The sequence below is a fragment of the Vombatus ursinus genome, unplaced genomic scaffold (genome assembly GCF_900497805.2).
Source record: "Vombatus ursinus unplaced genomic scaffold, bare-nosed wombat genome assembly UNPS02000749.1, whole genome shotgun sequence".
Taxonomy (NCBI): domain Eukaryota; kingdom Metazoa; phylum Chordata; class Mammalia; order Diprotodontia; family Vombatidae; genus Vombatus; species Vombatus ursinus.
Window position 1 is genome coordinate 18,789,820 of NW_020940527.1, and position 26,447 is coordinate 18,816,266.

Consider the following 26,447-nt stretch of genomic DNA (forward strand, 5'->3'; position numbering starts at 1 on the left):
GTGTTTCTATCTCTTCTTGGGGTAGTATAAAAAGAGATTGAAGATAGGCTAGATGACCCATTCATGGATCATCCTCCTCCCTCTTTGATGGTTGCTTCAGTTTCATTCAGAAAAAGATTGAGGATTTCCTGAAGGATAATGACTCACTAAATGAACAGTCTTTTCTTAGAGGATTATGAAAAAAATGCAGGTGACCACATTAAGAAATGGGAGAGCAGTGGTCATTCTTCATTTGACTCTCCTTGAGATAAAATTTACAATGCATCTTGAGACTTGCAGCTGGGATAGCTAGTGTCTTCATGCTACCTCAAATAAATACACCAGTGTATTATGAACCGACTTCTACCAAAATAACCAGAAAAGAATCTAATGAAAATGACTTGAACATAAAGTACATAGTACTGTTAGGTCTTCCTCAACGAACTGGTCAGACTAGACAAGACTTCTAAAAGAAGGAAGGGCATGAAAGATTAGGCAAAGTCATGCTACTTCTTCAGGCCAAAACAGGAAGGTTTAGCAATTTTCACAAGCTGAGCGGGAATAGAAGCAAATTTATCTCAAGAATATCATTGTTCAATAAAGAATCCTGTGGGATGTAAACAAGGTACCTTAGGTAAATTATATGCCTCAATGGACCAGATTGATAGTGTGGAATGTATCGTAGCACTTATCAGGCCTCATCATGAGAAACAAACCTCGACAGAAGCCTAAACTGATGGAGTATGACTCAGTGGGTGGACAGAAATTTCCTTACCCATTGTAGATTCCAAGGCCCTGCCCATCAGTTCTAACACACTTCACTTGTCTTATTACCCTAGCTTTAAGGGAGCTGCCTCAAGGCACTCCCCTCAGTGCTCAGACCAATTTTTATTCCTTCTTTACTTTTGCTTTGTAGATTTTTAAATTTTATTTTAAGGAGACTTTTTTTTAAAGACCTTGTTACCTTTTGGAAGTACTCTTTTGAAAATGGTACTTATGTGTTTTGTATGAAATTCTTTTTGTTTTCTTTAGCTGTGGTTAAGGTAGTACTACATGTGATTAAATACATTTAGGCAACTGTTCTAAGAGCCAGTATCTGGCCAAAGCAAACGGCCTTGAACAGTGACCTCCTGCCACAGAGAGGGAAAATCTACTTCTGTGGTATAGAAAAGATTTACTAGAGCTTCTCTTTATTGAAGGCAGTAGCAACCTACAAGCCAGTGTTTGTTAGCTCTAATTACTCTGCAACTAATAGACTGTGTTAACTTGTTAGTTTTGAACTCATAGGTACCGATAGTACCTATCGGTATTTTGCAAATTAGTAAACCCAGGATATTTTAATTGAGTAAAGTGGGGCAAAAGTACTATCGAAAGGTTTAGTTAAGTGAATTTCTGAAGTTCTCTCCTTTGATTTTGGTACTGTCCAAATGCCGTTCTCGTTTAGCTTTTTACTCTTCATTAAACCATTTCATTTTGCAAAAAACAACAACAACAAAAACCCAAGTCAATAAGATAAGGTAGATGGCAATGGAAGGTGGGTTTGGTTGTCTGATGTATTAGTTTTGAGGAGCTAAAGAGGTTATTAAGATGTTAAATGGAATGATGAGAACATAAAAACAACTTTTTCAAATCACCCATTGACAGTGAGCCAGAGCTGTTCACTGGTCAGAGAAGACTGACCAGGGGAGTGAACATTGGCACCAAAGTCAAAGGACCACAAGTCAAATGGTGCCTCAAATGCTTACTACTTGTATGGCCTTCAGCAAGTCACTTAACCTCCCTAAACCTTGGTTTCCTCATTTGAAAAATAAGGAAGTGTGACTGTATGACCTGAGGTCTTTTCCTCTTTAGAGTTATGATCTTATACCTGGGGAATCTCACTTTCAGCAGTAGGGAGAGTAATGTTGTCATGCCTGGTGAAAGAAGGGAACCATTTTTCCAGTTTCTACTGACTGTTAATTCTGATGCATCTGTTAAAATACAGGGGCTTCTGCTATCTTTTGATCTAAATCTTTGCAAGCTTGAAAAGCTGAACACCACAGAATGTACTAACAACAGAATTTTGCTTAAAAAATAATTCAATAAAAACAAAGAAAAGAAAAATAATTCAATGAGACTTAATAAGTCTTTGCTCAATAACAGACATGCCAAACCATCTAAAATGACTATTATATAAGGAAAATAGAATCCTTAGAAATAATTCTAGACATAAAGCTCACAATTATTTTTGTAAAGATTTTGATGGATTGTAATCTATACCTGTCCTAAACCCAGCAGAACCTACCTTAATCTGAGAATGATGAATTCATCAAGTCCCAGCAAAGAAAAGGGGTCAGGGCAGGAAAGTAAACAGACTTCTGATTACTTCTGCACTCATTTCAAGAGAAGCCTTCTATCCACCCTGGCCCACAAAAATAGGGGATGAGGGGAAGGAAAAGAGAGAGAGAATATAAATCAGTATGTGTACGTGGTACGTATGGGAGGGAGAGAAACATCAAAGGACCTGCCTGAAACCACATATACTACTTTCAGTCAAACCACATCACATTCTTGTCACTAAACAAGCTGACGACCCTCACTTCCCTTCCTCCAATAAAATTCTTTCCATGATCTATACGATCCTCATGGAAAAGGGATTAAGCTTATTCTTTGTCTCCATAAGACAAATGTGTTGCTGTCTATGTCTCAGAACAGACATAAGTTAAATTTGATGTTAGGAAAAACTTACTAACAGTTAGAGCTATCCAACACTGGGATGATGCCTCCAGAGATAGTGGCTTCCCCAATATTAAAGGTCCTCAGGCAGAAGTTGGACAATGGCTTGTTAGGCATGGTGTAGAGAGAGTTCCTTTTCCAATGTGGGTTGGACTAGATACTACTGAGATCTCTTCCAAGTAAAATTCTGTGATTCTGATGATACACTGGGCTACAAATAACACCGCCAGAAGGAACTTGAAAAGCATTTCTAAGGACTACAAAATGTTACAAGAAACTTGGGAGATTAGGTAGTGGTATCATGATTGTTGCCTGTCACTAGTGGTGATATCTGACATGTATACAGGTAAGCAGATGCAAATTTTTGATGAAGTAATTTCAAGAGATAGAGAGTACTAACAACTCTGGGGATCAGGAATCTTCCTCTCATTCCTAATGGTGTAAGAGTTCTCTAAAGCTGAGTGCTCAACCCTCTACTGTTTTCTCTATATATTCTGTCTCTCAGAGCTATAGTCTATTCTTTTGGCTTCAAATACAACCAGGAAGGAAATGACTTCCATTTCTACATTTTCATCTCCAACACTACATTTCTGGGTTTTCAGTTTCCTACAGGACATCTCTCTTTGAATATACCACTACCATTACCTGAAACTAATCTATAGATGTCTGAAACCAAATTCCTCATCCCCACCCACTCATCCGAAAACCAAACCTTGAGCTCAGCCTCTCCATTCCTATAACCAAAACTCTCATTAATAATACCATTCATCTGATAGCCTAGTGGATTCTTTCCAACCCTCATTTCCCAATTCCCACCAAGCATTAGACAACCACCCTTAGCTTGATGCTGAACCCCACTCCCACCCCCCATCCATACTTTTACCTTAAGAAACCCGCAGCCCCTAAGTTCTTTGAGAACAGGAACTGTCTCAATTCTCTAGTTGTATCCTCAGCACTTAACACATTGCATAGCATTTAATAAGCACATAATGAATGCTTTTCTGTTCCATTCCTTTCCATCTTTAGAGTCTTTTTAAAACTAATTTCTGTTTTTTATTGCCAGTAAGAACTTTTCTTTGCTATGGGCTTCTTACTTCCAAGATTCCTCTTTGATTTTTCCCTACTCTTCATTCTGCTACAATCTTAGACCAGTCACTCCTAGGCTACTGCAGGAACTTTCTAGCTGGTCTACTTGCTTACAGTATCCTCTCCAATAACCCATCTTGTATATTGGTTCCATTTAATCATCTTCAGATTACACTTTATGCCTTTTACAGGATAAAATCTAAATTTCTCACCCTGACTTTCAAGGGTCTCCATAATCTTGCCCCATTCCACATATCCCATCTGGTCTCTTCACTGTCTCAACATATGCCATGCTTTCTTTATGCTTTCCCCAACACATGCATCTAGAATATTTTCTCCATTTCCTATCAAAATATTCAATTTTTAAAACCTGTTTTTTCTTTGAAATCTTTGCAAACTTCTTTAACGTACAATAATCTCCCCCATTTCTAAAAAAAATTCAGCAACACAGTATCCAGAAAATCTAGCACTTGAATTATATTGCTTTTTGATCATCTTATGGTAGGTTTCCCCTAGTTAATAGGCCAGAACCATGTTATATCCTTTTCGTATAGCCACGACACAAAGTAGATACTAGTAAATGTTGAGGAGTTGAATGATTTTATCCACAATAGCAAAGACAAAAAAAATAGTCAGGACAGCTTGTCCTATCCTGAGGTAATGTATTTAATTCATTAAAACCAAAATACCTTAGAAAAAAATTTAAACAACTCCAAGAAGTTTTCACTACAGAATTTAGCAGCAAGATATATTCATTCTTCTCTCTTTGCACTGTTCACTTCTTTTGGAGGTGTTAGCATGCTATGGCTAGGATTAGCAAATAACTTGCCTTAAACATTTCCCTGCCACTCTAACCAGTATAGCCTGGTCTTTTTAGACATTTGCAAACAGTCAAAACCTTTACAGAAAAAGAACTGTTTATGGTTATTTGGAATTGTGGCTTCTTTTGTTCTGATTTCAGGGAACTTTTTTTTTCAAGTTCAAAATGAGTTTGTGTTTTACACATAAATGATAACATAAGCAAATTAAGAATCTATGTCAAAAAATGACTTGTCAGGTATATGGATAAGGGAAGGTTTCTGAACCACGCAGGAGATAGAGAAGGTCACAGAAGATAAAAATGTGTAATCTTGATTACAGAAAATTAAAAAGCTATTAAACTAAGAAAACCAGTACACTGAAAATTAGATGGAAAGTAATAAACTGGTTAAAAAAAAGCTTTTCTGATACAGGCTTCACTTTTCAAATATATATGGAACTGACTCTAATTTATAAAAATAAGAGTCCTTCCCCAATTGTTCAACAGTCAAAGAATATGTCAAAGGTTAGGCAATTCTCAGATGAGGAAATCAAAGCCATCAGTAGTCATAGGAAAAAATATTCCAAATCACTAATAATTTGAGAAAGGCAGGTTAAAATGACTCTCGGTTACCAACTAACACCTGTCAAATTAACTGTCATGAAAGAAAAGGAAATGACAGTTATTGGAGGGCATGTGGAAAGATAGATACACTAATGTATTGTTCTTGGACTTGTGAAGTGCCGCAACCATTTTGGAGAACACCTTGGATCTGTGCTGTAATAACATTAGACCTGATAATCTTGAGACCACCATGCACAAGCATAATGGCTATCACACTGCTTGGTTTTTCAATAAGTGAAGTCGGTTGCTAGAAGCAGGAAAAGAAATTTCAACTACAAATAAAAAGGTTTTTAAATTTTTTTGAAAAATAAAAAATATGAGTCCCTCTCAGAAAAAAACCAGTAGTAATTAAAAAGTATGTGCACATTTATTTAATGCATAATATAGGCAAGCCTTTGTGCTAAACTTTTTACAAATAATGTCTCATTTGATTCTGAAAACAGTCCTCCTAGGAAGAGCTATGATCTCTGTTTGAAAGTGAGGCAGACTGAAAATAATATGCATGATGAGGTTCATACTGCACCAATGTATCTGAGACAACTTTTGAAATCAGCTCTTTCTGACTCCAGGCCCAAAGACATATCCATTGGGCCACGTAGCTGCCTGATAAATGCCAATAGCATTTCCTTTGATCCTCACAATAATCCTGGAATGTTTATGCTATTATTAACCTTATTTTACTAGACGGAAAATAGACATAAGGAGAGTAATTTACTTGCTGAAAGTCAGAGCTAGTGTATAAGGATACATTAGAAATGAGTTCTTCCAAATTGTACACACAGAGCTATAGCCAGTACCAAACTTAGCTCCTTCTAAAAATGATTTCAGGGAACTTTTCAAGGTTAATAGGAAAGTTTAAAAATCTAGATTTTCCCAAATAATTTAGCCTATTCTTATTTGCTGTTTAAAATCTGGCTATGCCAAAATACAGCATAAACTAGAGAATTTGGATTATCAAAATGCTGGATAACAGACTGTTGCATAACTGTAATTGTTATTCACAATTGACACTGAGACATGGCAGGATCAGCTATTCCAAAGAAAGATAAAACTATTTGATATTGCATGTATTGTACATTCACTGATGAACATTCTCACGTCTAGCCATACCCTACACATCCTAGTGATTCTGAACCTTTGTAGATCGTCATCTCAACCCCATTTCCCATTTCCTGTCTTCCACCAAATTCATTATCTTTTTCACTAGGATTATTATAGTAGCCAGCTGGTGGGTCTATCTCCCTTAAGTCTCTCCCTCTCCCTCAACTCCACCCCGAACACCCTCTGTTAAGCTACAAAAGTGATTTTCCCAGATCACAAGTCCAACCATGTCACCCCCCCTCCTCAAACTCCATTGGCTACTTACCCTCCAGGATCAAATACAAAATGCTCTGCTTGGTATTCAAACCTCTTCACAACCTAGCCCCCTTCTGTTTTTTCAGTCTTCTTATACTGTTCTTATACCTTATTCCCCACCACTTACCGATAAATCCACTGACAACAGCCTCCTAGTGATTCCATGAACAAGACACTATATCTCTCTGCTCCAGGCATTTTCTCTGACTGTCCCTCATGCCTTGAATGCTCTCCCTCCTTATTTAAGTACCAATTAAATTCCTCCCTCCTTATTTAAGTACCAATTAAATTCAATCTTCTATAGGAAGCTTTTCCCAATTCCTCTTAATTCTAGTGCCTTTACTCTGTAAGGAATTTCCTATTTATTCTGTATATATATAACTTGTTGGTAGATATTTGTTTATTTGTTGTCTCCACCATTAGATTGTAAACTCCTTGAAGGTAAGGAATATCTTTTGCCTCTTTTTGTATCCCCAGGGCTTAGCACAGTGCCTGGCACATAGTAGGCACTTGTGTTTATTGACTAACTTTATTGTATTAACGTTCTTTGAAAATTAGTAATCCATGTAAATATGTAGCAGCTGTTAACATGACTAATCAGAATAGTGTTCCTCAGTCATGCTAAATAGATTGACGATATTAAGCTATCCGTTAGTTATTAACATCCTTTTGAATACTAGAAGGAAAGAAAAGAGAATGCATATGCTTTATCATATGTCTTTTTAGGAAGGAAGGAAAGGATGAAAAGTAAAATAATGAAAAGATTATTTTTTATTTTATATATAAGTTTTTTCAAATGCGATAAAAATTGTCGCCTAGTTTTTTTGTCTTTATCTCATGATTTGAAGGAGGGTCATAGCTTTTAAAATCATGATAAGCCCTTAAACTAAGACATGAAAAAGAAGTACAAGTAAAGGTAACAAGGTATGGCAGAAAGAACTGTGAACTAAGTTAAAAAAAATTGGATCCTAGTTTGATCTCACAATTCCTTTCTACGTGTAAGAGTGAATGTCGGCCATTTTCAGTTCATTGATAAAATATTGCCAAGGAAATTTCCTGAGTAGATTTTTGAAAATGAAAAATAGACTTTTGTGCCTTGAAGCCTTCTATCCAGTTTTCTGTTTGACTCAGTACGATTAAGACATAGAATAGATGGAATTATTTGCTGTTTAAGTTCCCTTGACCTAGTTAGTATCCAAAAATGATCATTACTCTTTAGATCATTATTTTTGCATTTCTGGTTTGCATGACAGAAAATTTTGTTTACTTGACTTGCAGTTAACAGGTTTTATGCATTTGAGATTTTTTTCACATCAGTAACATTTGGAAACATTCTATTTCTATTTCTATTTCCTAGGTATAACTAGGAAAAGCCCCAGAACACCTCTTTCTGATCTCCAAGGTGTGAACACTCTTAATGAGAAAAGCCAACGGTAAGGGTTTTTTGTTCTTTTTAAGAAACACAGAAATGATCGTAAGTATGGAGAGCAACTAGATGATACGATGGATAAAATGCCTGGCCTGAAGTCAGGAATATTCATCTTCCTGAGTTCAGATCTGGACTCAGACACTTAACTAGCTTTGTGACCCTGGGCAAGTCATTTTAACCCTGTTTGCCTCAGTTTCCCCATCTATAAAATACACTGGAAAAGAAATGGCATACCACTCCAGTATCTTTGCAAAGACAATGCCAGATGCGGTCACAAAGAATCAAGCGTGACTGAAACGACTGAACAACAACAACAAATGGAGATTTCATATTTAAATAGTTTAATTCTCCAAAAAAAAATAAGGGAAATGTACTGTTGTTTTCAGGAATCTTTCCTTTTGTCATTTCTGATAGCTTTCATAAATAAAATGGGAATAACTAAAGTGAATAGACAGTTCTCAAGAAAAAGAATTGTCAGGTTCCAAGTATCCAAGGCTTTCTGAGCTTTATAAAATGAATGTGCTGTTTTTTTCCTAATCCTGCTTTACATGGAAAAATCATAAATCTTTGTATACTCATAAATTTTACATTCTATGCTTAAAGCCCTGAGCACATAGTTGGCATTATATAAATGCTTGTTCCCTTCTCTACCATTTGTTATTTTACTTTTTAATCTTTGTAAAATTTGAAGTCCGGGGCTAATCTGTTGGGATTTTTTTTTTAATGGAAAATTTGGTCCACAGTAGTGTGTCTCAGCTTAAAACAAGCCACCCTGCAACTCTTTCTTTGCATCTGGAAAATAAAATAAATCTGGAAAACCAAAATTTAACCTCAGATTTCTTTAAATAACTTACCAAGGCAAGGACTGAGAAGTTCACATAATCAGTTTTCAGAATTTTGGAAGTATGTCCATTCAGCTTTCAGGTGAATAGTTTTTAAATGTTTGAGCCCCTTGAAGAACATAACATCATCTTTTCATTTTAGATGATCCCCAATAAGTTTATAGGTTAGCATTAAACATTAAAACATCTGACAACTAAAGCTTTAAGCCTCATAAATAGTGGTCATCTCTGGTATTAAAATTTAGTTACAAGTTTACTAATAATGTAGACAGTTTTCTTCCATTGCTATATTGAGTTAATGTAATAAATGGTATCTGTGTGTGGAGCTCAAAACATCCAAAATATTATTCAGCTTTAACAGATAAACCCTAGCTCCTGGTACTCAACACAATTCCATTTTCCTTTAGAATGAAATGACATTCTTGCTTCACAATGTTTCTTTTATTTTTAGTAAAAGCCCTAATACTTACAAGTAAAATCATTTAGTGATTAGATTTAAAGCTGGAAATGTTCAAAAACATCTAGTTTAACCCCTTTATTTTACAAGTCAACAGAGGTAAAGTGATTTGTCGAAAGTCACACAATTAAGGGGCAGCTAGGTAGCACAGTGGATAGAGCACTGGCCCTGAAGTCAGGAGGACCTGAGTTCAGATCTGGCCTCAGACCAAATATTTGACACTTAACCTAGCAGTGTGACCCTGGGCAAGTCACTTAACCCCAACTGCCTTAAAAAAAAAAAAGTCACACAATTATTAGAATAGGTGGAACTAGATAACTAGAACTTGATTCTAGTCCAGTACTTCCTCCAGTATGCCACAGTGTGACTATGGATGCCTGAAATGATCAGTGTTAGAAAACTCAACTTTTACCCACAAACTTTCTTCTCCATCAAATTTTCATATTTTTTTCCTTAGGTACCATGATTTTTCTGCTCTCCCAAGTTCATTAACTCAGTGTTTTCCTTGACTTCTCACTCTCCTTCACTTCATATATTTTAGTGAATTGCCAAATATCGCCATTTCTACCTCCACAAAATCTCTTGTATCCACCTCCTCTCCATTTTCATAGCCACTACCTTAGGTCAAGCTTTCGTGGATCACGCCTTCCTGGGCTGCTGCAGTGGCCTACTGGCACAATGTCTATTTGAATTTTTTTTACTGTTTTGTTCAGAGTTTTACTTTCCTGATCAAGAATAGAAGATGTAGAGTAGGAGATATCCTGGATATAATGAACTTTGTAAACATTAAAATGTTATATGTAAATATTAGCAGTTGTCGTTATTTCCTTGTGGGGGTTTTTAAAGTACAAAGTAATCTCTCTTATATTTTCAGTGATACATTTGGCATTGACTGGAATGGCAGGACTGGCGTCAGACAGAGCAGACTGTCAAGTTCTAGCTCCTTACTGGATAAAGACGGAATATTTATTAATTCAACTAATAGCAAACTTCTGGAGAGGGCCCATGGCATTCTCATGTTAGTATATTTCTGTTCTCTGTTGAACTATGGAAAGGGTGAAAATCAAGTTAATGAAGTTACATCACCATAAAAATAAGTTGAAGTCAAAGAGCTGAAAAATTATTTGTTCAGCATGTGAACCCAAGAAGCTAGTAAATTACAATTGAACCACTTCATTCTTTTGTTGTCTCACAGGGAGAGGTAGAAGGCTAAAATTAGACAAACTAAGTGTTCTAGGTATTCCTGGAGGATGGGTCTTTGCCAGGTGCCCAGCTAAGAAATAGAGTGCTTCTTCCTGCATGTCTTAAGATATATGGACCAGAATCTGACCCCAGCTTCCACCCAGAGGAGAGTCCATATATATGATCTAAATAGACCTCTATCTTCAGAGGTTTATCATAATGTCAAACTTTAGTACTTTCCAGCAGCCTGACTAAGTAGTAATCCAGCATCAGTTTGGTCTCAGAGAACTCTCTGATCTCTGAAATTTTATGTTAAGCCAAATGAACAACTGTGTCATGCTTCCCTAGGTTTCAGTTGCCTCAACAAGATACATGTTTTGTTTTTAGTCTTCAGCACCAACCTGATTTGCACATATTCCAAACCCTACCCCTAAATGTTCTTTGACCACTGGCTTTATACGTGACAGCCTTCAGGAATGAGGAGCAACAACACCTACTCATTTATTTCTTATAATTTAAAAAAATACAACCTAATTATTTAAATCAAGCATAGCATTAAGAGTATGACCTGGTGAAAAAAACTAGTTAAAAATATAGGAAAATATTTAATTTTGAAGCATTGGAATATCCTGGGTTCTAATGAGTAATCATTTTTTAATTAGATCATGAAAACTCATGGGATGAAATGGGACCTCCCCCTAAGTAGGTAGGAATATTTCCCAGGCTTATATGTGGGATTTTGATTTTTTTTTAAAGCCAGAATAGGAAAACTAGGTTCTGCAAATGCCGTGGAAAAAATTTGTCTGCATCTTATGTAGAACCCTTCAAATCTACTCCCAAAAATAATTTTTCTTATTTCTATTTTCTGTCTTCAGGAGAAACAAGAACTTTAAACCTAAACCTGCTCTTCCAAAGGTAAGTTATGTATAAACTTTACTATTTCTTTTCAAATAGGTAATAGAACATTCTTTGCATATACAGGAATGAAGATATGTGTTGTGAGTACTTAGTTTATTTTCTTGGTCCCTTTGGCAACCAGATCTAAGTGGTCAACAAAAGCTATTCCTTACTGACCACAAACCTTCCACTTCCATTTCTATTGTTTCTACGTCATAGCTGCTGCTCTTCCTACAGTACTTAGTTTACCAGATTTATATAGATACTGTACTTTCTAACTTCACTCTCATTTCCCATTTAAACCTCTCTTAAACATATCACCACATATCCAGGAAAATATTTTCTTCTTAGACCTTATTAAATGTAGTTTGTCCCTGTCCAGGAAATCATCATTCCTACTACAGGTTGCCAGTTTCTCTGCAACTTATAGTCTTAAGGAGTTGCCTAGAGCACCATCAAGCTAAGTGACTTGCTCTAGTTCACACTGGGTATATGCCAGAGCTGGGTCTTGAACTCTGTATTCATTTTCTTTTGATTCGGTCAACATCACACAAGGTTAGCATTGGAAAGGGTTGTCAAAAACCCATCTCATTTCTAGTCAAAAATATCCTCTGTGGCGTATTCAATCAAGTGGCCATAAAGCTTTTACTTGAAGACCTTACTCCTGAGCCAGCCCCTTCCAGTTTTAGATTATTAGGAAGCTGTGAGTATTAAGGAGTATTCGCTGTGTTGTAAAAAAAAGCTGCCTTCCTACAGTTTTCCATCCATTTCTCCCTGTTCCTCCCTCTAGGTTCAAGCAGAACAAGTTTTATCTCCCTTCCATTTGTTAGCCCTTCCAATACTGAAAGATAGCCTTCATATCTGCCCTGAGGCTTCTTCAATCAAACAATTCTTGAAAAGCATGGTTTCTTCTCCCATTTCCATCCAAGTTGCCCTTCTTTAAATGGTTTTCCTAAATTGTAGATCTCAGAACTGAACACAGTCTTAGAGATGTGGTTTGATCAGGGCAAAGTACAGCATGATTGTCACAGCCCATGTTCTGAACATCATGCCTCTCTTAATTCAGCCTTAGTTTGTATTATCTTTTGTCATTGCCTTGTTACCCTGTTGGCTTTTTTAACAGTCATTTTCTCTTTTCCATCTCATGTCTTTTCCACTCTACCCTCCAAAAAAGTTGACTCCTATAAGTGAACTTGATGTTACAGATGTAGCCTGATTAGGACAGTAGAAAGAACTATCATTTCTCTACCTGTGGTCATTATCTCTTCTCTTAATGTCCCAAATATCACATTAACTTTGTTGGCTGCCATATCACACTGAACTTACTTATAAAGTTGATTTTTAAAATCTAAGTGTAAATGATTTTTCCTCATTAAATTTTATCATCTTAGATTCATCAGTAATTCTGACCTGTCAAGATCTTTTTAATTCTCCCAGATTTGATAAACATGTCACCCTATCTTCATCCAGTAAAAATGTTAACTAAAACTAAAATGTTAAACAGCACACATCCAAGACATATCCGTTAGATATTCTGTTAGATATTTCCCTTCAAGTTTCATTAAGCACTCTCATTGCTTTTTTTTAATTAATTTTTAACTCTTAAACTCTTGGTTTCTAGTTAAATTTGTGTCCAAGCTGTATTTTTATCTGAGGTAATGCTTGTAGTTATTTTGGAGTCATTCTCTTCTGTATTTGTGTCTTGGGAGTCCCTGCCACCATAATAGCGTTTTATTGTGGCATTCTTTTTTCATTTGATTATTCTTCCTGACTTCAGACTTGATATTAGGGTTAGGCCCTGCCACACATCTGGAAGAATGATCTGGGCTGGTGCTCAAAAAGCTGCTGTTTTCTTGGTATACTGAGTGTTGTATTATATCCTCAAGGACAAGCTGAGAAGTTGTAAGTTTTCAGTGCTCCAAAAGTAGTTTGATGCAGGGCAGTCTGATTGTTACCCTCCCCACCTGCCCCACAAGTGCAGTACCTAGTAGATGGTAAGTGAATAATAAATGCTTATTGTTTAATTGATTGATAGAAGATGGGGACAGTGCTAGAGGAGTTAAAATATCATAGGTGAACATAGTGAATGACCTAAGAGTATCTTACCTTTAAAAATAACTTTTTAATTTGTAAACAAGATCATTAATATCACTTTCCTTTTATTAAACATAAAAGTAAACAGAGCTGAGATACTCTATCATTTCTCTGTCTCATTAATCCTTTCTTTGTGAATTTTTCTTTCATGGAATATTGCCATTCATTCACCATTTATTTGTGTGCAGTCCTCTCAAGTGGAAAGAACACTGGATTTAGAGTCAGAGAATCAGAATTTTAGCTCTAGCTCTGCCACTTTGTGTCTTTTTAACTTGAGCAAGTCACCCTCCACTCTGAGCCTGTTTTCTCACCTATAAAATGAATGGGTATAAATCCATAATCCAGTGATTACTCTGACTCAATAAAGGGGAAATTAGACTCCATTGCTTTTTAATTCGTCTTGGTTTAGCTTATTCTATTGATACCATGTCAGTGTGATAATTATAGCCAGTTTCACTCTAAAAGTAAGTTTATTTGATGTATCTATAACTAGCAAGGTTCTGTTTGATCTTAGTAGGACTGTTGGTTATTCTTTGTGATCACAGTTAGCCTCATTGGTTTCGACACGTAATTTAAGTACACCTCTGTGATTGTCTTGTTTCCTTTACAGAATCATAAAATATTTCTTAATCAATATTATTTAATTGACCCTTTTCATTTACCACAGTGAACCAAAATTGACAACAGATAACTCCGAGGTAGAGATGAACTGCTTATCCCTCTTTCATTTCTGAGATTTTGTGAGTTATGCTGTCAGGAATTTCTGAATTAGCTAGCACAATTAGAAGAAATTTTATAAATGGCCACAAAGTTTTTACCTTAGGAACCATTTCTTATATTTGCCAAGTTTTCAGTGTTTTGTTTTTGTTTTTGTTTTTTAGCAAAAGTGTAGTTTAGTTTTAGATTCACAAGACCTTTAACTTCTTTCAACTAAAATTCTTTATTCCAGTGAAAATAATTGCACTTGGGGCAGTTGGTGGCGCAATTGATAGAGCTCTGGCCTTGGAGTCAGGAGGACCTAAGTTCAAATCTGGCCTCAGACATATAACACTTACTAGCTGTGTGACCCTGGGCACGCCACTTAACCCCAATTGCCTCAACAAAAAAGAAGCAAAAAAGTTCTTTTAAAAAAAAAGAAAGAAAGAAAGAAAGAAATTGCACTTTACTAATACTGCATAAAGTGTAAAGTTTCAAAGTACAATCCTGTATTCCTTCATTATTTTGTGTTAAAATTCTTCTTTAATTGAATTGACTTATTGCAGAAAGGATAATTCATACTCCAAAATAGAGAAAAACTGACTTTAAAGATTCAGAATATTTATATTAATAATTTGATAATGATCTTTCTTTCCTTCCTTCCTTCCATCCATCCTTCTCTCCCTTCCTTTTTTCCTTTCCCAGCACTTGCTAGAGGTAAAGTCTTTAAAGCACCTGACCAACCTGACCCTTCAGGATCGCATCACTAAGTCTCTCCTTCATCTGCACAAGAAGAAGAAGCCCCCTAGCATAAGTGCCCAGTTTCAGGTAATGTCCATGTTATTTATTCCAAATTAGAAGCTCAGTTTGATCTGGAAAATCACAAAAATGTCCTTCATGTTTCTAGAATGGGCCTAGAATGCAAACTCAGTATTATAGAGGACTTTTTTTCCATGCTTTTTTCCTACATTTGTTCTTTTCAAGCTCCCTCAAAGGTAAGTTGACTCCTCAGTATCTCTTGGCCTTTTTATATTGATAAGAGGTACCAAGTATTTAGAATGCTATCTTTTAGAGATCTCATCACAGTGGTTTTTGTTCATTAAAAGTATAACTGTTCCTGGGTCTTGTCTTGTTAGTATCTAGTTATAAGAAATCGTTTAAGGACTCAACTATTAAAGGGAAGCTGTATACCTATGCCTAGGAGTAGGAAGACCTTGTGAGAAAAACTTTCCTTACGTGAGGTAAAGATAGGAGAAAATTCGGGTTTTCATTTCATGTAAAACTTGTAAAAATAATGTCTTAAAATGGTGTTTAGTTCTCATGTCAAAGGTGGCATGTTTGATAATAGGATGCAATGGACCACTTGCAAGGCATTTGAATAGCTTTAAAAAGGGAGTTTGCCCAGCAAGGAGACACAGAAAGGAAATAGTGACACTGAGCATCTCTGGTTGTGGCCCCCTTCATCTCTGTATAGAAACACTTCTGGTCATCAGGGCAGGGCATGGGGAAGGGCACACTAACTCCCCAACTGCCCTTCGTCTTTAGGTGACTGGGAAGTTGCATTGGGGAAGCCCATACCACCTTAGACCCAAGGACAACTTTGTCGCCCTTCAGGAAAAGCTAGTCCCTGACGAAGGAGGGGAAGGAGGAGAGACTTAGGCCCACTCAATGTTTTGACAAGGGGAAGAAGATATATTCTTCTTCAGGGAAGAAGGGAAACATTCGTAAATGTTAGTCCTATCGTTCCATATATTCTATTATTCCAGTCCACTCTTTCATATGTGTGACATCTGCATTTGGGCTCAGAAGAAACTTTTCATTTTTATGGTTTGATGTAGCTTTCTGCATGATACTTATTTTTGATGTTTCAGACTGTTATATTCCAGGTTTCACTGCTATATAGCCACACCATTAGAATGCTGCGCTTAAAAAGAGGGACCTTTGTTTCCATGAGAGGCTTGGGGTCTTTATGGAGTTTGGCAATTTCCAAAGGCAGTACAGCCCACTGCCCTCCTCCCATTCAGTTTCAGTCTCAACTCATTGCCCATGAAAGCAAACAAACCCTCCAGCACTGAGGGTGGACCTCCTCTGTTGAACTGATGGGAGGACATGGATAAAAGCTACACAGGTTGGGCAGGCACCGATGAACTGTGAACTACAATTTTGGAGGGAACTCACACATTGATGAGATCACAGATCCATTTGAAGACTTAAGTGTCTTGCTTTTGATTCAGTGTCCCATAATCTTTTAATAGTTTGAAAGGAAGAAACCAAAGGAGAAAAGGGTTTATGCAATTTAATGCTAAAATTTTTGTCAGTATACATACATAGGACTTCCACTGTTTCTGGGCATGTTGTCAAACTATGATATTGATTGTAAGAGGAAAAAAATTCTCAAAGGACTTATAGTTACGTAAAAATAATTATCTCTAACAGCTAAACTGTATTTGGCACATAAAACTTATAGATGTATTTGCCAGAGAAGCAGCTCTCACTAGTTCACTGTTTCCACAAAAAAAAAAAAAGCTTAAGATTAGGAGTCTGAATTGAAAAGTTTACATCAGCATGAAATCACCAGCTTTCTGGGTGTAGGCATTAATGATATGATATGATTTCCTTTATCTCACATTATACATTAGGGATTCTTAAGAAAACTTCTGTTACTTGCATTAAATAAACCATTTTTGCTTTGCTCATCTACATTTTTTCAGCATCCCTATTGAGAAAGCAAGAAAAACAAAACCCATTACAAATATATATGATCAAATAAAAGAAATTCCCTCATTAGCCATGTCTAAGGAATAAATATGCTTCAGGATGCATTCTTGAATCCATCACCTATCTATCTAGCTGTCAAGACCATCCTTTTAATTCTTCATTAATTGTGAATTCACCTTTTTTATTTTTGATACTGATAATTTGGTTTTCTTTTTTTAATCAGGTTAGCTAATGGCTTATCTATTTTATTGGGTTGTTTTTTTTATTATGGTAATTTTTTATTTATTTTTTTTTGTTTTGAACATTTACTTCCACAAGATTTTGAGTTCCAAATTTTCACCCCATCTCCCCCCTACCCCCACCCCAAGATGGCATGCATTCTGAATACCCCTTCCCCTAGTCTGCCTTCCCTTCTATCTCTACCCCCCTTCTCTTATCCCCTTCCCCTTCAGTTTTCCTGTAGGGCAGTTCTGTACCCCATTTCTTGTATTTCTTATTTCCCAGTTACATGTGAAAACATTTTTTTAAACATGTGTTTTTAAAACTTTGGGTTCCAAATTTTCTCCCTTCCTTCCTCCCCACCCACCCTCACTGAAAAGGCCAGCAACTCAATATAGGCTATACATGTGCAGTTATGCAAAACACTTCCATAGTAGACATGCTGTGAAAAACTAATTATTTCCCTTAATCCTATCCTGCCCCCCATTTATCCTATTCTTTCTTTTGACCCTGTCCCTCCTCAGAAGTATTTGCTTCTGATTACCCCCTTTCCCAATTTGCCTTCCTATCTATCATCCCCCTACTTTCTTGTCCCCTTCCCCCCTATTTTCCTATAGGGTAAGACAGATTTCCATACCCAATTGAGTGTGTATGTTATTCCCTCCTTAAGTCAAATTTTATGAGAATAGGATTCACTCATTCCCTCTCACCTTCCCCCGTTTCCCCTCCACTGTAAGAACCTTTTCTTTTCTTTTTTTTTTTGTGAGATAATTTACCCTGATCTACCTCTCCCTTTCTCCTTCTCCTAGTATAATCCTCTCTCACCCCTTAATTTTATTCTCCAGATTTGACTCCTTCATTTTCAACTCACCCTGTGCCCTCTATCTATCTATATCTATACATACGTACATATAATTTTTTCCCCTCCAACTACCCTAATACTGACAAAGGTCTCATGAGTTACAGATATCATCTTTCCATGCAGTAATGTAAACAGTTAAACCTCAATAAGTCTCTTATGATTTTCTCTTTCCTGTTTACCTCTTCATGTTCCACTTGAGTCTTGTATTTGAAAGTCAAATTTTCTATTCAGCTCTGGTCTTTTCATCAAGAATGCTTGAAAGTCCTGTATTTCACTGAATGACCATTTTTTCCCCTGCAGGATTATACTCAGTTTTGCTGGGTAGGTGATTCTTGGTTGTAATCCTATCTCCTTTGCCCTCTGGAATATTATATTCCATGCCCTGCAGTCCCTTAATGTAGAAGCAGCTAACTCTTGTGTTATCCTGATTGTGTTTCCACAGTACTTGAATTGTTTCTTTCTGGCTGCTTGTAATATTTTCTCCTTGACCTGGGAACTCTGAAATTTCGCTACAATATTCCTAGGAGTTTTCCTTTGGGGATCTTTTTCAGGCGGTGATCGGTGGATTCTTTCAATTTCTATTTTGCTCTCTGGTTCTAAAATATCAGGGCAGTTTTCCTTGATAATTTGTTGAAAGATGATGTCTAGGCTCTTTTTTTGATCATGGCTTTCAGATAGTCCAATAATTTTTAAATTCTGTCTCCTGGATCTATTTTCCAGGTCAGTTGTTTTTCCAATGAGACATTTCACATTGTTTTCTAATTTTTCATTCTTTTGGATTTCTTTTACAGTGTCTTGATTTCTCATAAAGTCACTAGTTTCTGATTGCTCCATTCTGATTTTTAAGGAAATATTTTCTTCAGTAATCTTTTGGACTTCCTTTTCCATTTGGCCAATTTTGTTTTTTAGGGCATTCTTCTCCTCATTGGCTTTTTGGACCTCTTTTGCCATTTGGGTTAGGCTATTTTTTAAGGTGTTATTTTCTTCAGTATTATTTTGGGTCTGCTTTAGCAAGCTGTTAACTTGTTTTTCATGATTTTCATGCAAAACTCTCAGTTTTTCCTCTACTTCTCTTACTTGCTTCTCAAAATCCCTTTTGAGCTTTTCCAAGGCCTGGGACTGATTCATATTCTTCTTGGAGGCTTTGGATGTAGGAGCTTTTGACTTCGTTGTCTTCTTCTGGTTGTATGTTTTGATCTTCTTTGTCACCAAAGTGAGATAATATAGTCTGACTCTTTTTGTGCTGCTTACTCATGATCCTGGCCAATTACTTGAATTTTAAACTCTTTGTTAAGGTAAAAGTCTGCTTCCAATGTGGAGAATGTACTGTCCCAAGCTTCGGGGTTTGTACAGCTGTTTTCAGAGATACTTCTAGGGACCTGAAAATTTTCAGTTCTTTCAAGGTGGTATGTATGATAAGGGACGAGGTGTTTCCTCTCCACCACCACAACAAGCTCCACTGCACCAGCATTCCTCCTCGCCCCAGGACAGCCCCTCGGAACTGCGACCCAGATCCAAACACTGGTAAAGCAAGAGATTCCTGCCTCAGCACTGGCAAAGAGATCCCTGCAATCCCCCTCTGATAAACCACTTGATTCCCCCTCAGTCTATGGGCCAGAAGCTCAGGAAACAGCCTCGGCCTTGGGGGCGGCTGAGACCTAGTTCCTTCTCTCACCACAGTCACAGACTTTTCCCACTGACCTTCTAAGTTGTCTTTGGCATTCGTGGGTTGAGAAGTCTGGAAACCACCACAGCTGCCTGTGATTCAGTCCTCTGAGGCCTGCTCCAGGATTGTTATGGCCTGCACGCCCACACCGCACTGCGCTCCTCTCCCAGCCTGGCGCGATATACCTTTCCAATCAACCATCCAGGCTGTCTTCGGCTGGAAATTTGTTTCACTCTGTCTTTTTGGGGGTTCTGCTGCTTTAAAATTTGTTTAGAGCCATTTTTCATGGGTATTTGGAGGGGTTTGGGGGGAGAGATCAAGCAAGTCACTGCTTTCCTTCTGCCATCTTGGCTCCCAGTGGGTTGTATTATTTTTAAGCTCATACTTTGTTTTTTCCAAGAGATGACTTGAGGATTCTTTCATTTTCTACTTTGCCCTCTTGTTCTAAGCTATCTTGGGAGTTTTCCTTTGTAAGTTCTTGAAATATGATGTCTAGGCCCTATTTTTATTCATGGCTTTCAGGTATACCAGTGATTCTTAAATTCTCTGTCCTTGATCTGTTTTCAGGGTCAGCTGTTTTTCCTACCAGAAATTTTACATTTGTTTCTATTTTTCCTCTCTTTTGACTTTGTTTTATTTTTAATTTTTTCTTGATGTGTCATGGAGCCATTAGCTTCCATTTGGCCAATTCTGATTTTTAAGGAGTTATTTTCTTTAGTGAGGTTTTGTAATTTTATACCAAGCTATTAATTCTCTTAGAAGTTTTTTTTAATATTTCATTTATTTCCCCATTTTTTCCTGTTCTGCTCTTGCTTAGTTTTTAAACTTTTTTTTTTGCTTTTTAAAAAAAATCTCCTTTAGCTCATTTTTTTAAAAATTTGATAATTTTTTCCAATTACATGTAAAGACAATTTTTAACATTCATTTTTTATAAAATTTTGAGTTCCAAATTTTCTTCTTCCCTCCCCTTGTTACCTGTTTGTTTTTGCTCTTTCTTTCGGCCTACTTCTTGATTTTGGACTTTTTGTTAGTGCTAGGCTCTGTGTACTTCTTTGGGAAATGTCTGGCTTGAGCTTCTGCTGCTTTCACAGCTCCAGCTGAGGGCCTGCAAGTTTTTGGTGCTTCCAAAGTAGTGGGATCCAGGGAGAGATCTGGTCGCGCTGCCTTCCTGAACTGAGCTGTGCAAGTTCCTGATGAAAATTTGCATCCGTTGGCTTGTATGTAGTTGAGTTTCAGTAAACTGTTGCTGGGCTCTTTCACTGTTAGCCCACTAGGAGGTTTTGCAGGTTCAGAGCAACAGGACAGCTGGCTGCCCTTTTGTCTTAGCCTTCTGCCCTGGTTTTTCCTCTACAGGCTTACGTGCTGATTAGAACTAAGTCTGTGCTCTGTTGCTGTCTCAGAGTCAGATAGCTTAATTTGTAGAATTTGTTTTATACCCGTTACTCAGCTAGGGCTATTCCATTCCACCCTGGATCCTGTAACCCAGAATTGGGTAGGTGGTGACAGAGTACCAGTTCTCGCCTGTTCATGGGTCCCCTAGGGTTTCTTTCTGTCCCAGCACTCTATCTTGGTTCCCTTTCCTTTCCTGGGCACTGTCATGCTCCAGGTTCTGCTGCTCTCCCTGCCACCATGCTGCAGTCCTGCCTAGCCCAGACTCCAGTGTCCTTACACCTCTCTGTCTTTTAGCTTAAGCTGTCCTGGACAGGAAATGGTTTTTCCATTGTACTGGTCTCCAGACTCATGTAGACAGATAGATATAAAATCCTTTAAAGATAAATCAGACAATGAAAGAATTTCATTCCTATCTCTAACCAGGATTATTTGTTCCTATCTGTGAATACCCATGTTAACACACTATTCCTACAAATTTTAGCAACAAATTCCATGGGAAAATAATTTTGAGAAAATAATCCTGTGTCATTTAGATTGACTTTGTTGGCTTCCATTTAATTGTGGCTTAGATGATATTCTTGCATCTGTGGAAATTTTAGCTAATGATTAAATAAATCCATTCTTTTGTTCTGTGGGTCAGAGCTTATCAGTGAATATAATTAGTAATTAGTTAAATAACCATTATTTTCTTATATTTACTGTCTTTTTCAGAATCCTTGTGTATATCTCTTCTCTTAGTGTAGTAAAATTTTCTTTCCAAAGTGTTCATTATTAAATACATACAGTCATGAAAACAGGAAAGTTAATATTACCATATTAATCATCTGTCATTTTCATTCTGCATTTTTCTAAAATCCTTTTGTATACTTGTTAAATTTTTTTTCCTGTTAACTACTAATGCCACATCTCCTAAAGCTGAGATAAAGGACTTATTCCTAAATATCAACATTGTGATTACAGTTTTTTCTTTATTTTGTGAAATGAGCCCAGAGGGGGAAAAAAAATGAACCTAGAGGAATTTTGTCAATTGACTCATCAGAAACTAACTACAGAAAATGGGTCAGATTTTTCAGTGTATTGATTGGTGTTTGTTTTTTGTTTGTTTGTTTTGGAAATTTTTTTCTTCCCCTTTTTCCTTTAAAAAAAAAACTTTGTTATAAAGAATAACTCTTTGGGGGGGGGGAGGGAAAAATAGGTTGAAATCTAGAAAATTTAAGAACAAAAGATCAATAAAAATCTAGTTTGAAAAATAAGTTAACTGCAGGCTGTCTTAAAATGTCTAATTTGTGGGGGCAGCTAGATGGCACAGTGGATAGAGCACCAGCCCTGGAATCAGGAGGACCTGAGTTCAAATGTGGCCTCAGACACTTACTAGCTGTGTGACCCTGGGTGAGTCACTTAACCCCATTGCCTAGCCAAAAAAAAAAAATCTTATTTGTGATACTAATATAAAGATTTCTATAAATATAGCTTGTTATTGATGCAGAAGGTTATTTTGATGTTTCATCATTCTCACTGCAGACTTGGAAAATAATTTGAGTCTGTGAAGCACTTCAAATCATTTTTTTTTAAGACTATACATTTTTAAAAAGGAATCACATTTTTCTTTAAGTTGAAGAGCAAGGTTGCAGGAAAGAGTGGCATATCAGTACAAAATACAGAAATTCTACTTGAATGCTAATGTTATGGGTTAATGGTATTCTGCATTTATTATACTTGAAAGAAACTGAAAAATAGTGTTTCGGCTATTGGCATAATTACATCTCATTTCAATAAACATTTATTAAGCATATACACCAAAACATTTTGCTGGGTACTGGGAATACAGAGGAAAAAAATGGAATATAGCAAATGCATGTGAATACAAGCTAGTTCTTTTTTTTTCTCTTTTTGTTAAAAATATATAACATTTTATTTTTTTATTAATTTATTTTGATTTATCAATAATCACTTCCAAATGCTTTTGAGTTTAAAATTTTTTCTCCCCTTCCTCCCCACCACCCTCCCTAAGATGGCACGCAATCTGATATAGGCTATACATTTACATTCATATTAAACGTATTTTCACATTGTGATGTTGTAAGTAAAAATTGAAACCAATAGGAGGAACCATCAGAAAGAGGAAACAAAACTCAACAGAAGAGGAAAAAAATAGCAATTCGACTTCCATGGTTCTTTCTTTGGATGTGGATAGCATTTTCCATCACAAGACTCTGGAGATGTCTTAGATCCTTGTATTGCCAGAAAGGGTTAAGTTTATCAATATTAGTCATCACACAATGTGGCTGTTATTGTGTACAACATTCTCTTGGTTCTGCTCACGTCACTCAGCATCAGACCATACAAGTTTTTCCAGGTTTTTCTGAAGTCAGCCTGTTCATCATTTCTTATAGGAGAATAGTATTCCATCACATTCATATATCACAGCTTGCTCAGCCATTCCCCAATTGATGGGCATCCTTTCAATTTCCAGTTTTTTGCCACCACAAAAAGAACTGCTATGAATATTTTTGTACATGTAGGTCCTTTTCCCATTTGTGTGATCTCTTTACGATATAGCCCTAGAAGTGCTATTGCTGGGTCAAAGGGTATGCACAGTTTTACAGCCCTTTGGGCATAGTTCCAAATTGCTCTCCAAAATGGGTGGATCATTTCACAACTCCACCAGCAATGCATTAGTGTTCCAGTTATCCCACATCTTCTACAACATTTATCATTTTCCTGTTTTGTCATGTTGGGCATTCTGATAGGTGTGATGTGGTACCTCAGAGTTGTTTTGATTTGTATTTCTCTAATCAATAGTGATTTAGAGCATTTTTTCATATGACTGTAGATGGCTTTAATTTCTTCATCTGAGAACTGTCTGTTCATATCCTTTGACCATTTATCAGTTGGGGAATGGCTTGTATTCCTATAAATTTGACTTAATTCTCTTAGAAATGAGGCCCTTATCAGGGAGACTGGTTGTAAAAATTCCCAATTTTCTACCTTCCTTCTAATCTTAGTTGCATTGGCTTTGTTAATACAAGCTAATTCTGTACATGTGTATAATACAGTGTAAGTTTCTTGAGGGCAAGAATTGTGTTACCTTTTGCTTTGTATTCCCTGGCCACTCTTGTAATGCCTGGTGTAGTTGGCCCTTGATGAATACTTGTTGAAATGAATTGAAGTCTAAGAGCAGGAGCAGCTGAAGGGAAAGTATCAGGAGATGGGTGAGCCCAGCCTTAAGTGGAGCCAGCGTTCAAGGACACTAAGGCCAGAGGTGTGCAAAAGGAAGCCATTTCAGGCAAGAGGGGCAGGCCCAAAGTGCTCAAAGTTTCACAAAACTCCCATTGTCTTTTTTCCCCAAGGTTAGTCAACAAAATCTCCTTTCCTGAAAAAAGCCATATTTCAAAGCTAATTTATTACTTTTCCCAGCATATGAATACATAGAAAATAAAGGTTATCCTAGACCTAGATTATTATGAAAACATTCAGTATTTGAATATGACCGTAACAAACTGTCATTATTGCCAAATTATGCATCATAGTCAAGTAAGCCATGAAACTAACTGCTATAAGTTGGCTAAAATGATTAGATTCAATTATTCCTGAATTGTACTAGTATGGAAAAGATATCTATTTAACATTGATAATTTTTTGAAATCCTAAGATGGATAATGACTAGTATCCTTTCTAAATACTTTTGAGGAAGCAAACCTGTTTCTGTGTTGTTCCCTAGTTTTAGTTGTTTGCTCGGTATTATCATTTTAATATGTTCTTTTGTATGTATCATATGCCATTTGCTAATCTGGACCAGAACATACTAAAAATCTTTTTTTGCTCTGCAGGTATCTCTAAACAAATTGATGGAGACACTTGGTCATGCAGAACCATATTTTGTCAAGTGCATTCGGTCTAATGCTGAAAAGGTAAAAATATCTTGCAAGTACTGCCACACATGTCAGCACAGTACATACCAAATTCCAAGACTTAATGCCATTATGAAAAGGGTCTGAGAAGAAAAAAAGCATCCATTTCTGTAGGCAGTAAATGATCTTAATGAACAATATACCTGGCCAACATGCAATTCTTTTAGCTTATATAAAATTTGACACACTTCACTGGTTAAAATTTTAACCAAAAAAATTATTTCTTCCACTAGGATAATGTTAGATGCTGTAGTAAAGAAAATCTTCACCCTAGGGGTTGTGAACCTCTTTTTAAAAATATTTTGATAACTGTATTTCAGTATAATTGGTTTCCTTTGTAGTTCTTTGTATTCATTTTATGCATTTAAAGACATTTTGAAAAGGTGCTTATAGGCCTCACCAGACTGCCCAAGAGGCCCAAGGCACAAAAAAGGTTCAAAAGCCCTGGTGTAGTAGAAGGAGTGCCCTACTTGGAGGGAGGTAAGATCTGGGTTCAAGTCTTTTATTTATTAGTTATGTAACTGTGGTCAAGTCACTTGTTTTCTCGGAGCTCTATTTCTTCTTTCATGTGTGTGCCTACATGCACATGTATATCTACATACATGTAAAGCCTGCAGGATCTTGTAATAGTTGTAGTTAACTTTTCTTACGTTTTAAATGGACACAGTGTTTTACACGCTTTATATGATCCTCAAACAGCCCAGCGAAGTAGATAATACAGATATCCTGGTGACATTTTATAGATGAAGAAACTGGAAGTGGCTTGCCTACAGTCTTATAGCTATATACATGTTTAACTCCTTCAAGTAATAGTGGTCCAGCCATTTTTTTCTTATTGCCTTACGGTTGCCAGTAGCTTACATGGTATCTCTGGAATTATCCTATCATTATTAAAAATAGTAATAAAGAACAGTGAGGGGGTCATAATCTCACAAGTCTTTCTTCGTCATGTCAAACAACATAGTTGCTAAGACAATAAAGGAGCAACAAAATCTCCATGTTGAAGAATTGTGGGTAGTTGTTATCTTTGAACTTGCCTAGTGTGGGTGATAGACATCTTCCTCAGTGAAATGCAGTGTGTGCCACTATTGTGTAATTTATGTATTTTCTTAGAATATAAGAGTTTTTATAGTCATTCATTCCATAGAGACAGTGTGGCATAGTGACTAGTGACCTGATCTCCAAATTGGGAAGAGCTGGGTTCAAGTTCGGATTCTGGGCCAGTCACTTAAATTCTCCCTGCTTCAGGGAACTCTCTAAAATTATAAATTGCAGAGAAAATTCCAGCCTGTACTGGTTGAGGGAATTTCCTCATCTGCTAGTTCCTAATAACAATGAAATCATAGATCCTATGAAATCATAGATACAATTCTTACTAATTTTGTAACAATATCATAGGCAAAATATATTTATTATTAAACAGCTGTTTGAACTTGGATCTGTACTAGCCACTATGCCAGATTTTTTTAAATTACCTTTTTAAGTACATTTAAAAAGTCTGGGTTAAAGAGTTTGCATTTCGT

The 26,447-nt window shown here is 36.6% G+C and overlaps 1 protein-coding gene across 6 annotated transcripts in view; it reads left to right on the forward strand.

Moving 5' to 3' along the window:
• The window catches only part of MYO9A (myosin IXA), a 321,905-nt gene that overhangs the window by 210,893 nt on the left and 84,565 nt on the right, over positions 1 to 26,447 (forward strand). For all 6 annotated transcript variants that reach the window (XM_027859077.1, XM_027859085.1, XM_027859114.1 and 3 more), the window contains 5 exons: positions 7,917 to 7,992; positions 10,162 to 10,305; positions 11,345 to 11,384; positions 14,862 to 14,984; positions 24,844 to 24,924. In XM_027859077.1, the coding sequence (XP_027714878.1) occupies positions 7,917 to 7,992; positions 10,162 to 10,305; positions 11,345 to 11,384; positions 14,862 to 14,984; positions 24,844 to 24,924 (464 nt within the window). The remainder of the gene's footprint in view (positions 1 to 7,916; positions 7,993 to 10,161; positions 10,306 to 11,344; positions 11,385 to 14,861; positions 14,985 to 24,843; positions 24,925 to 26,447) is intronic.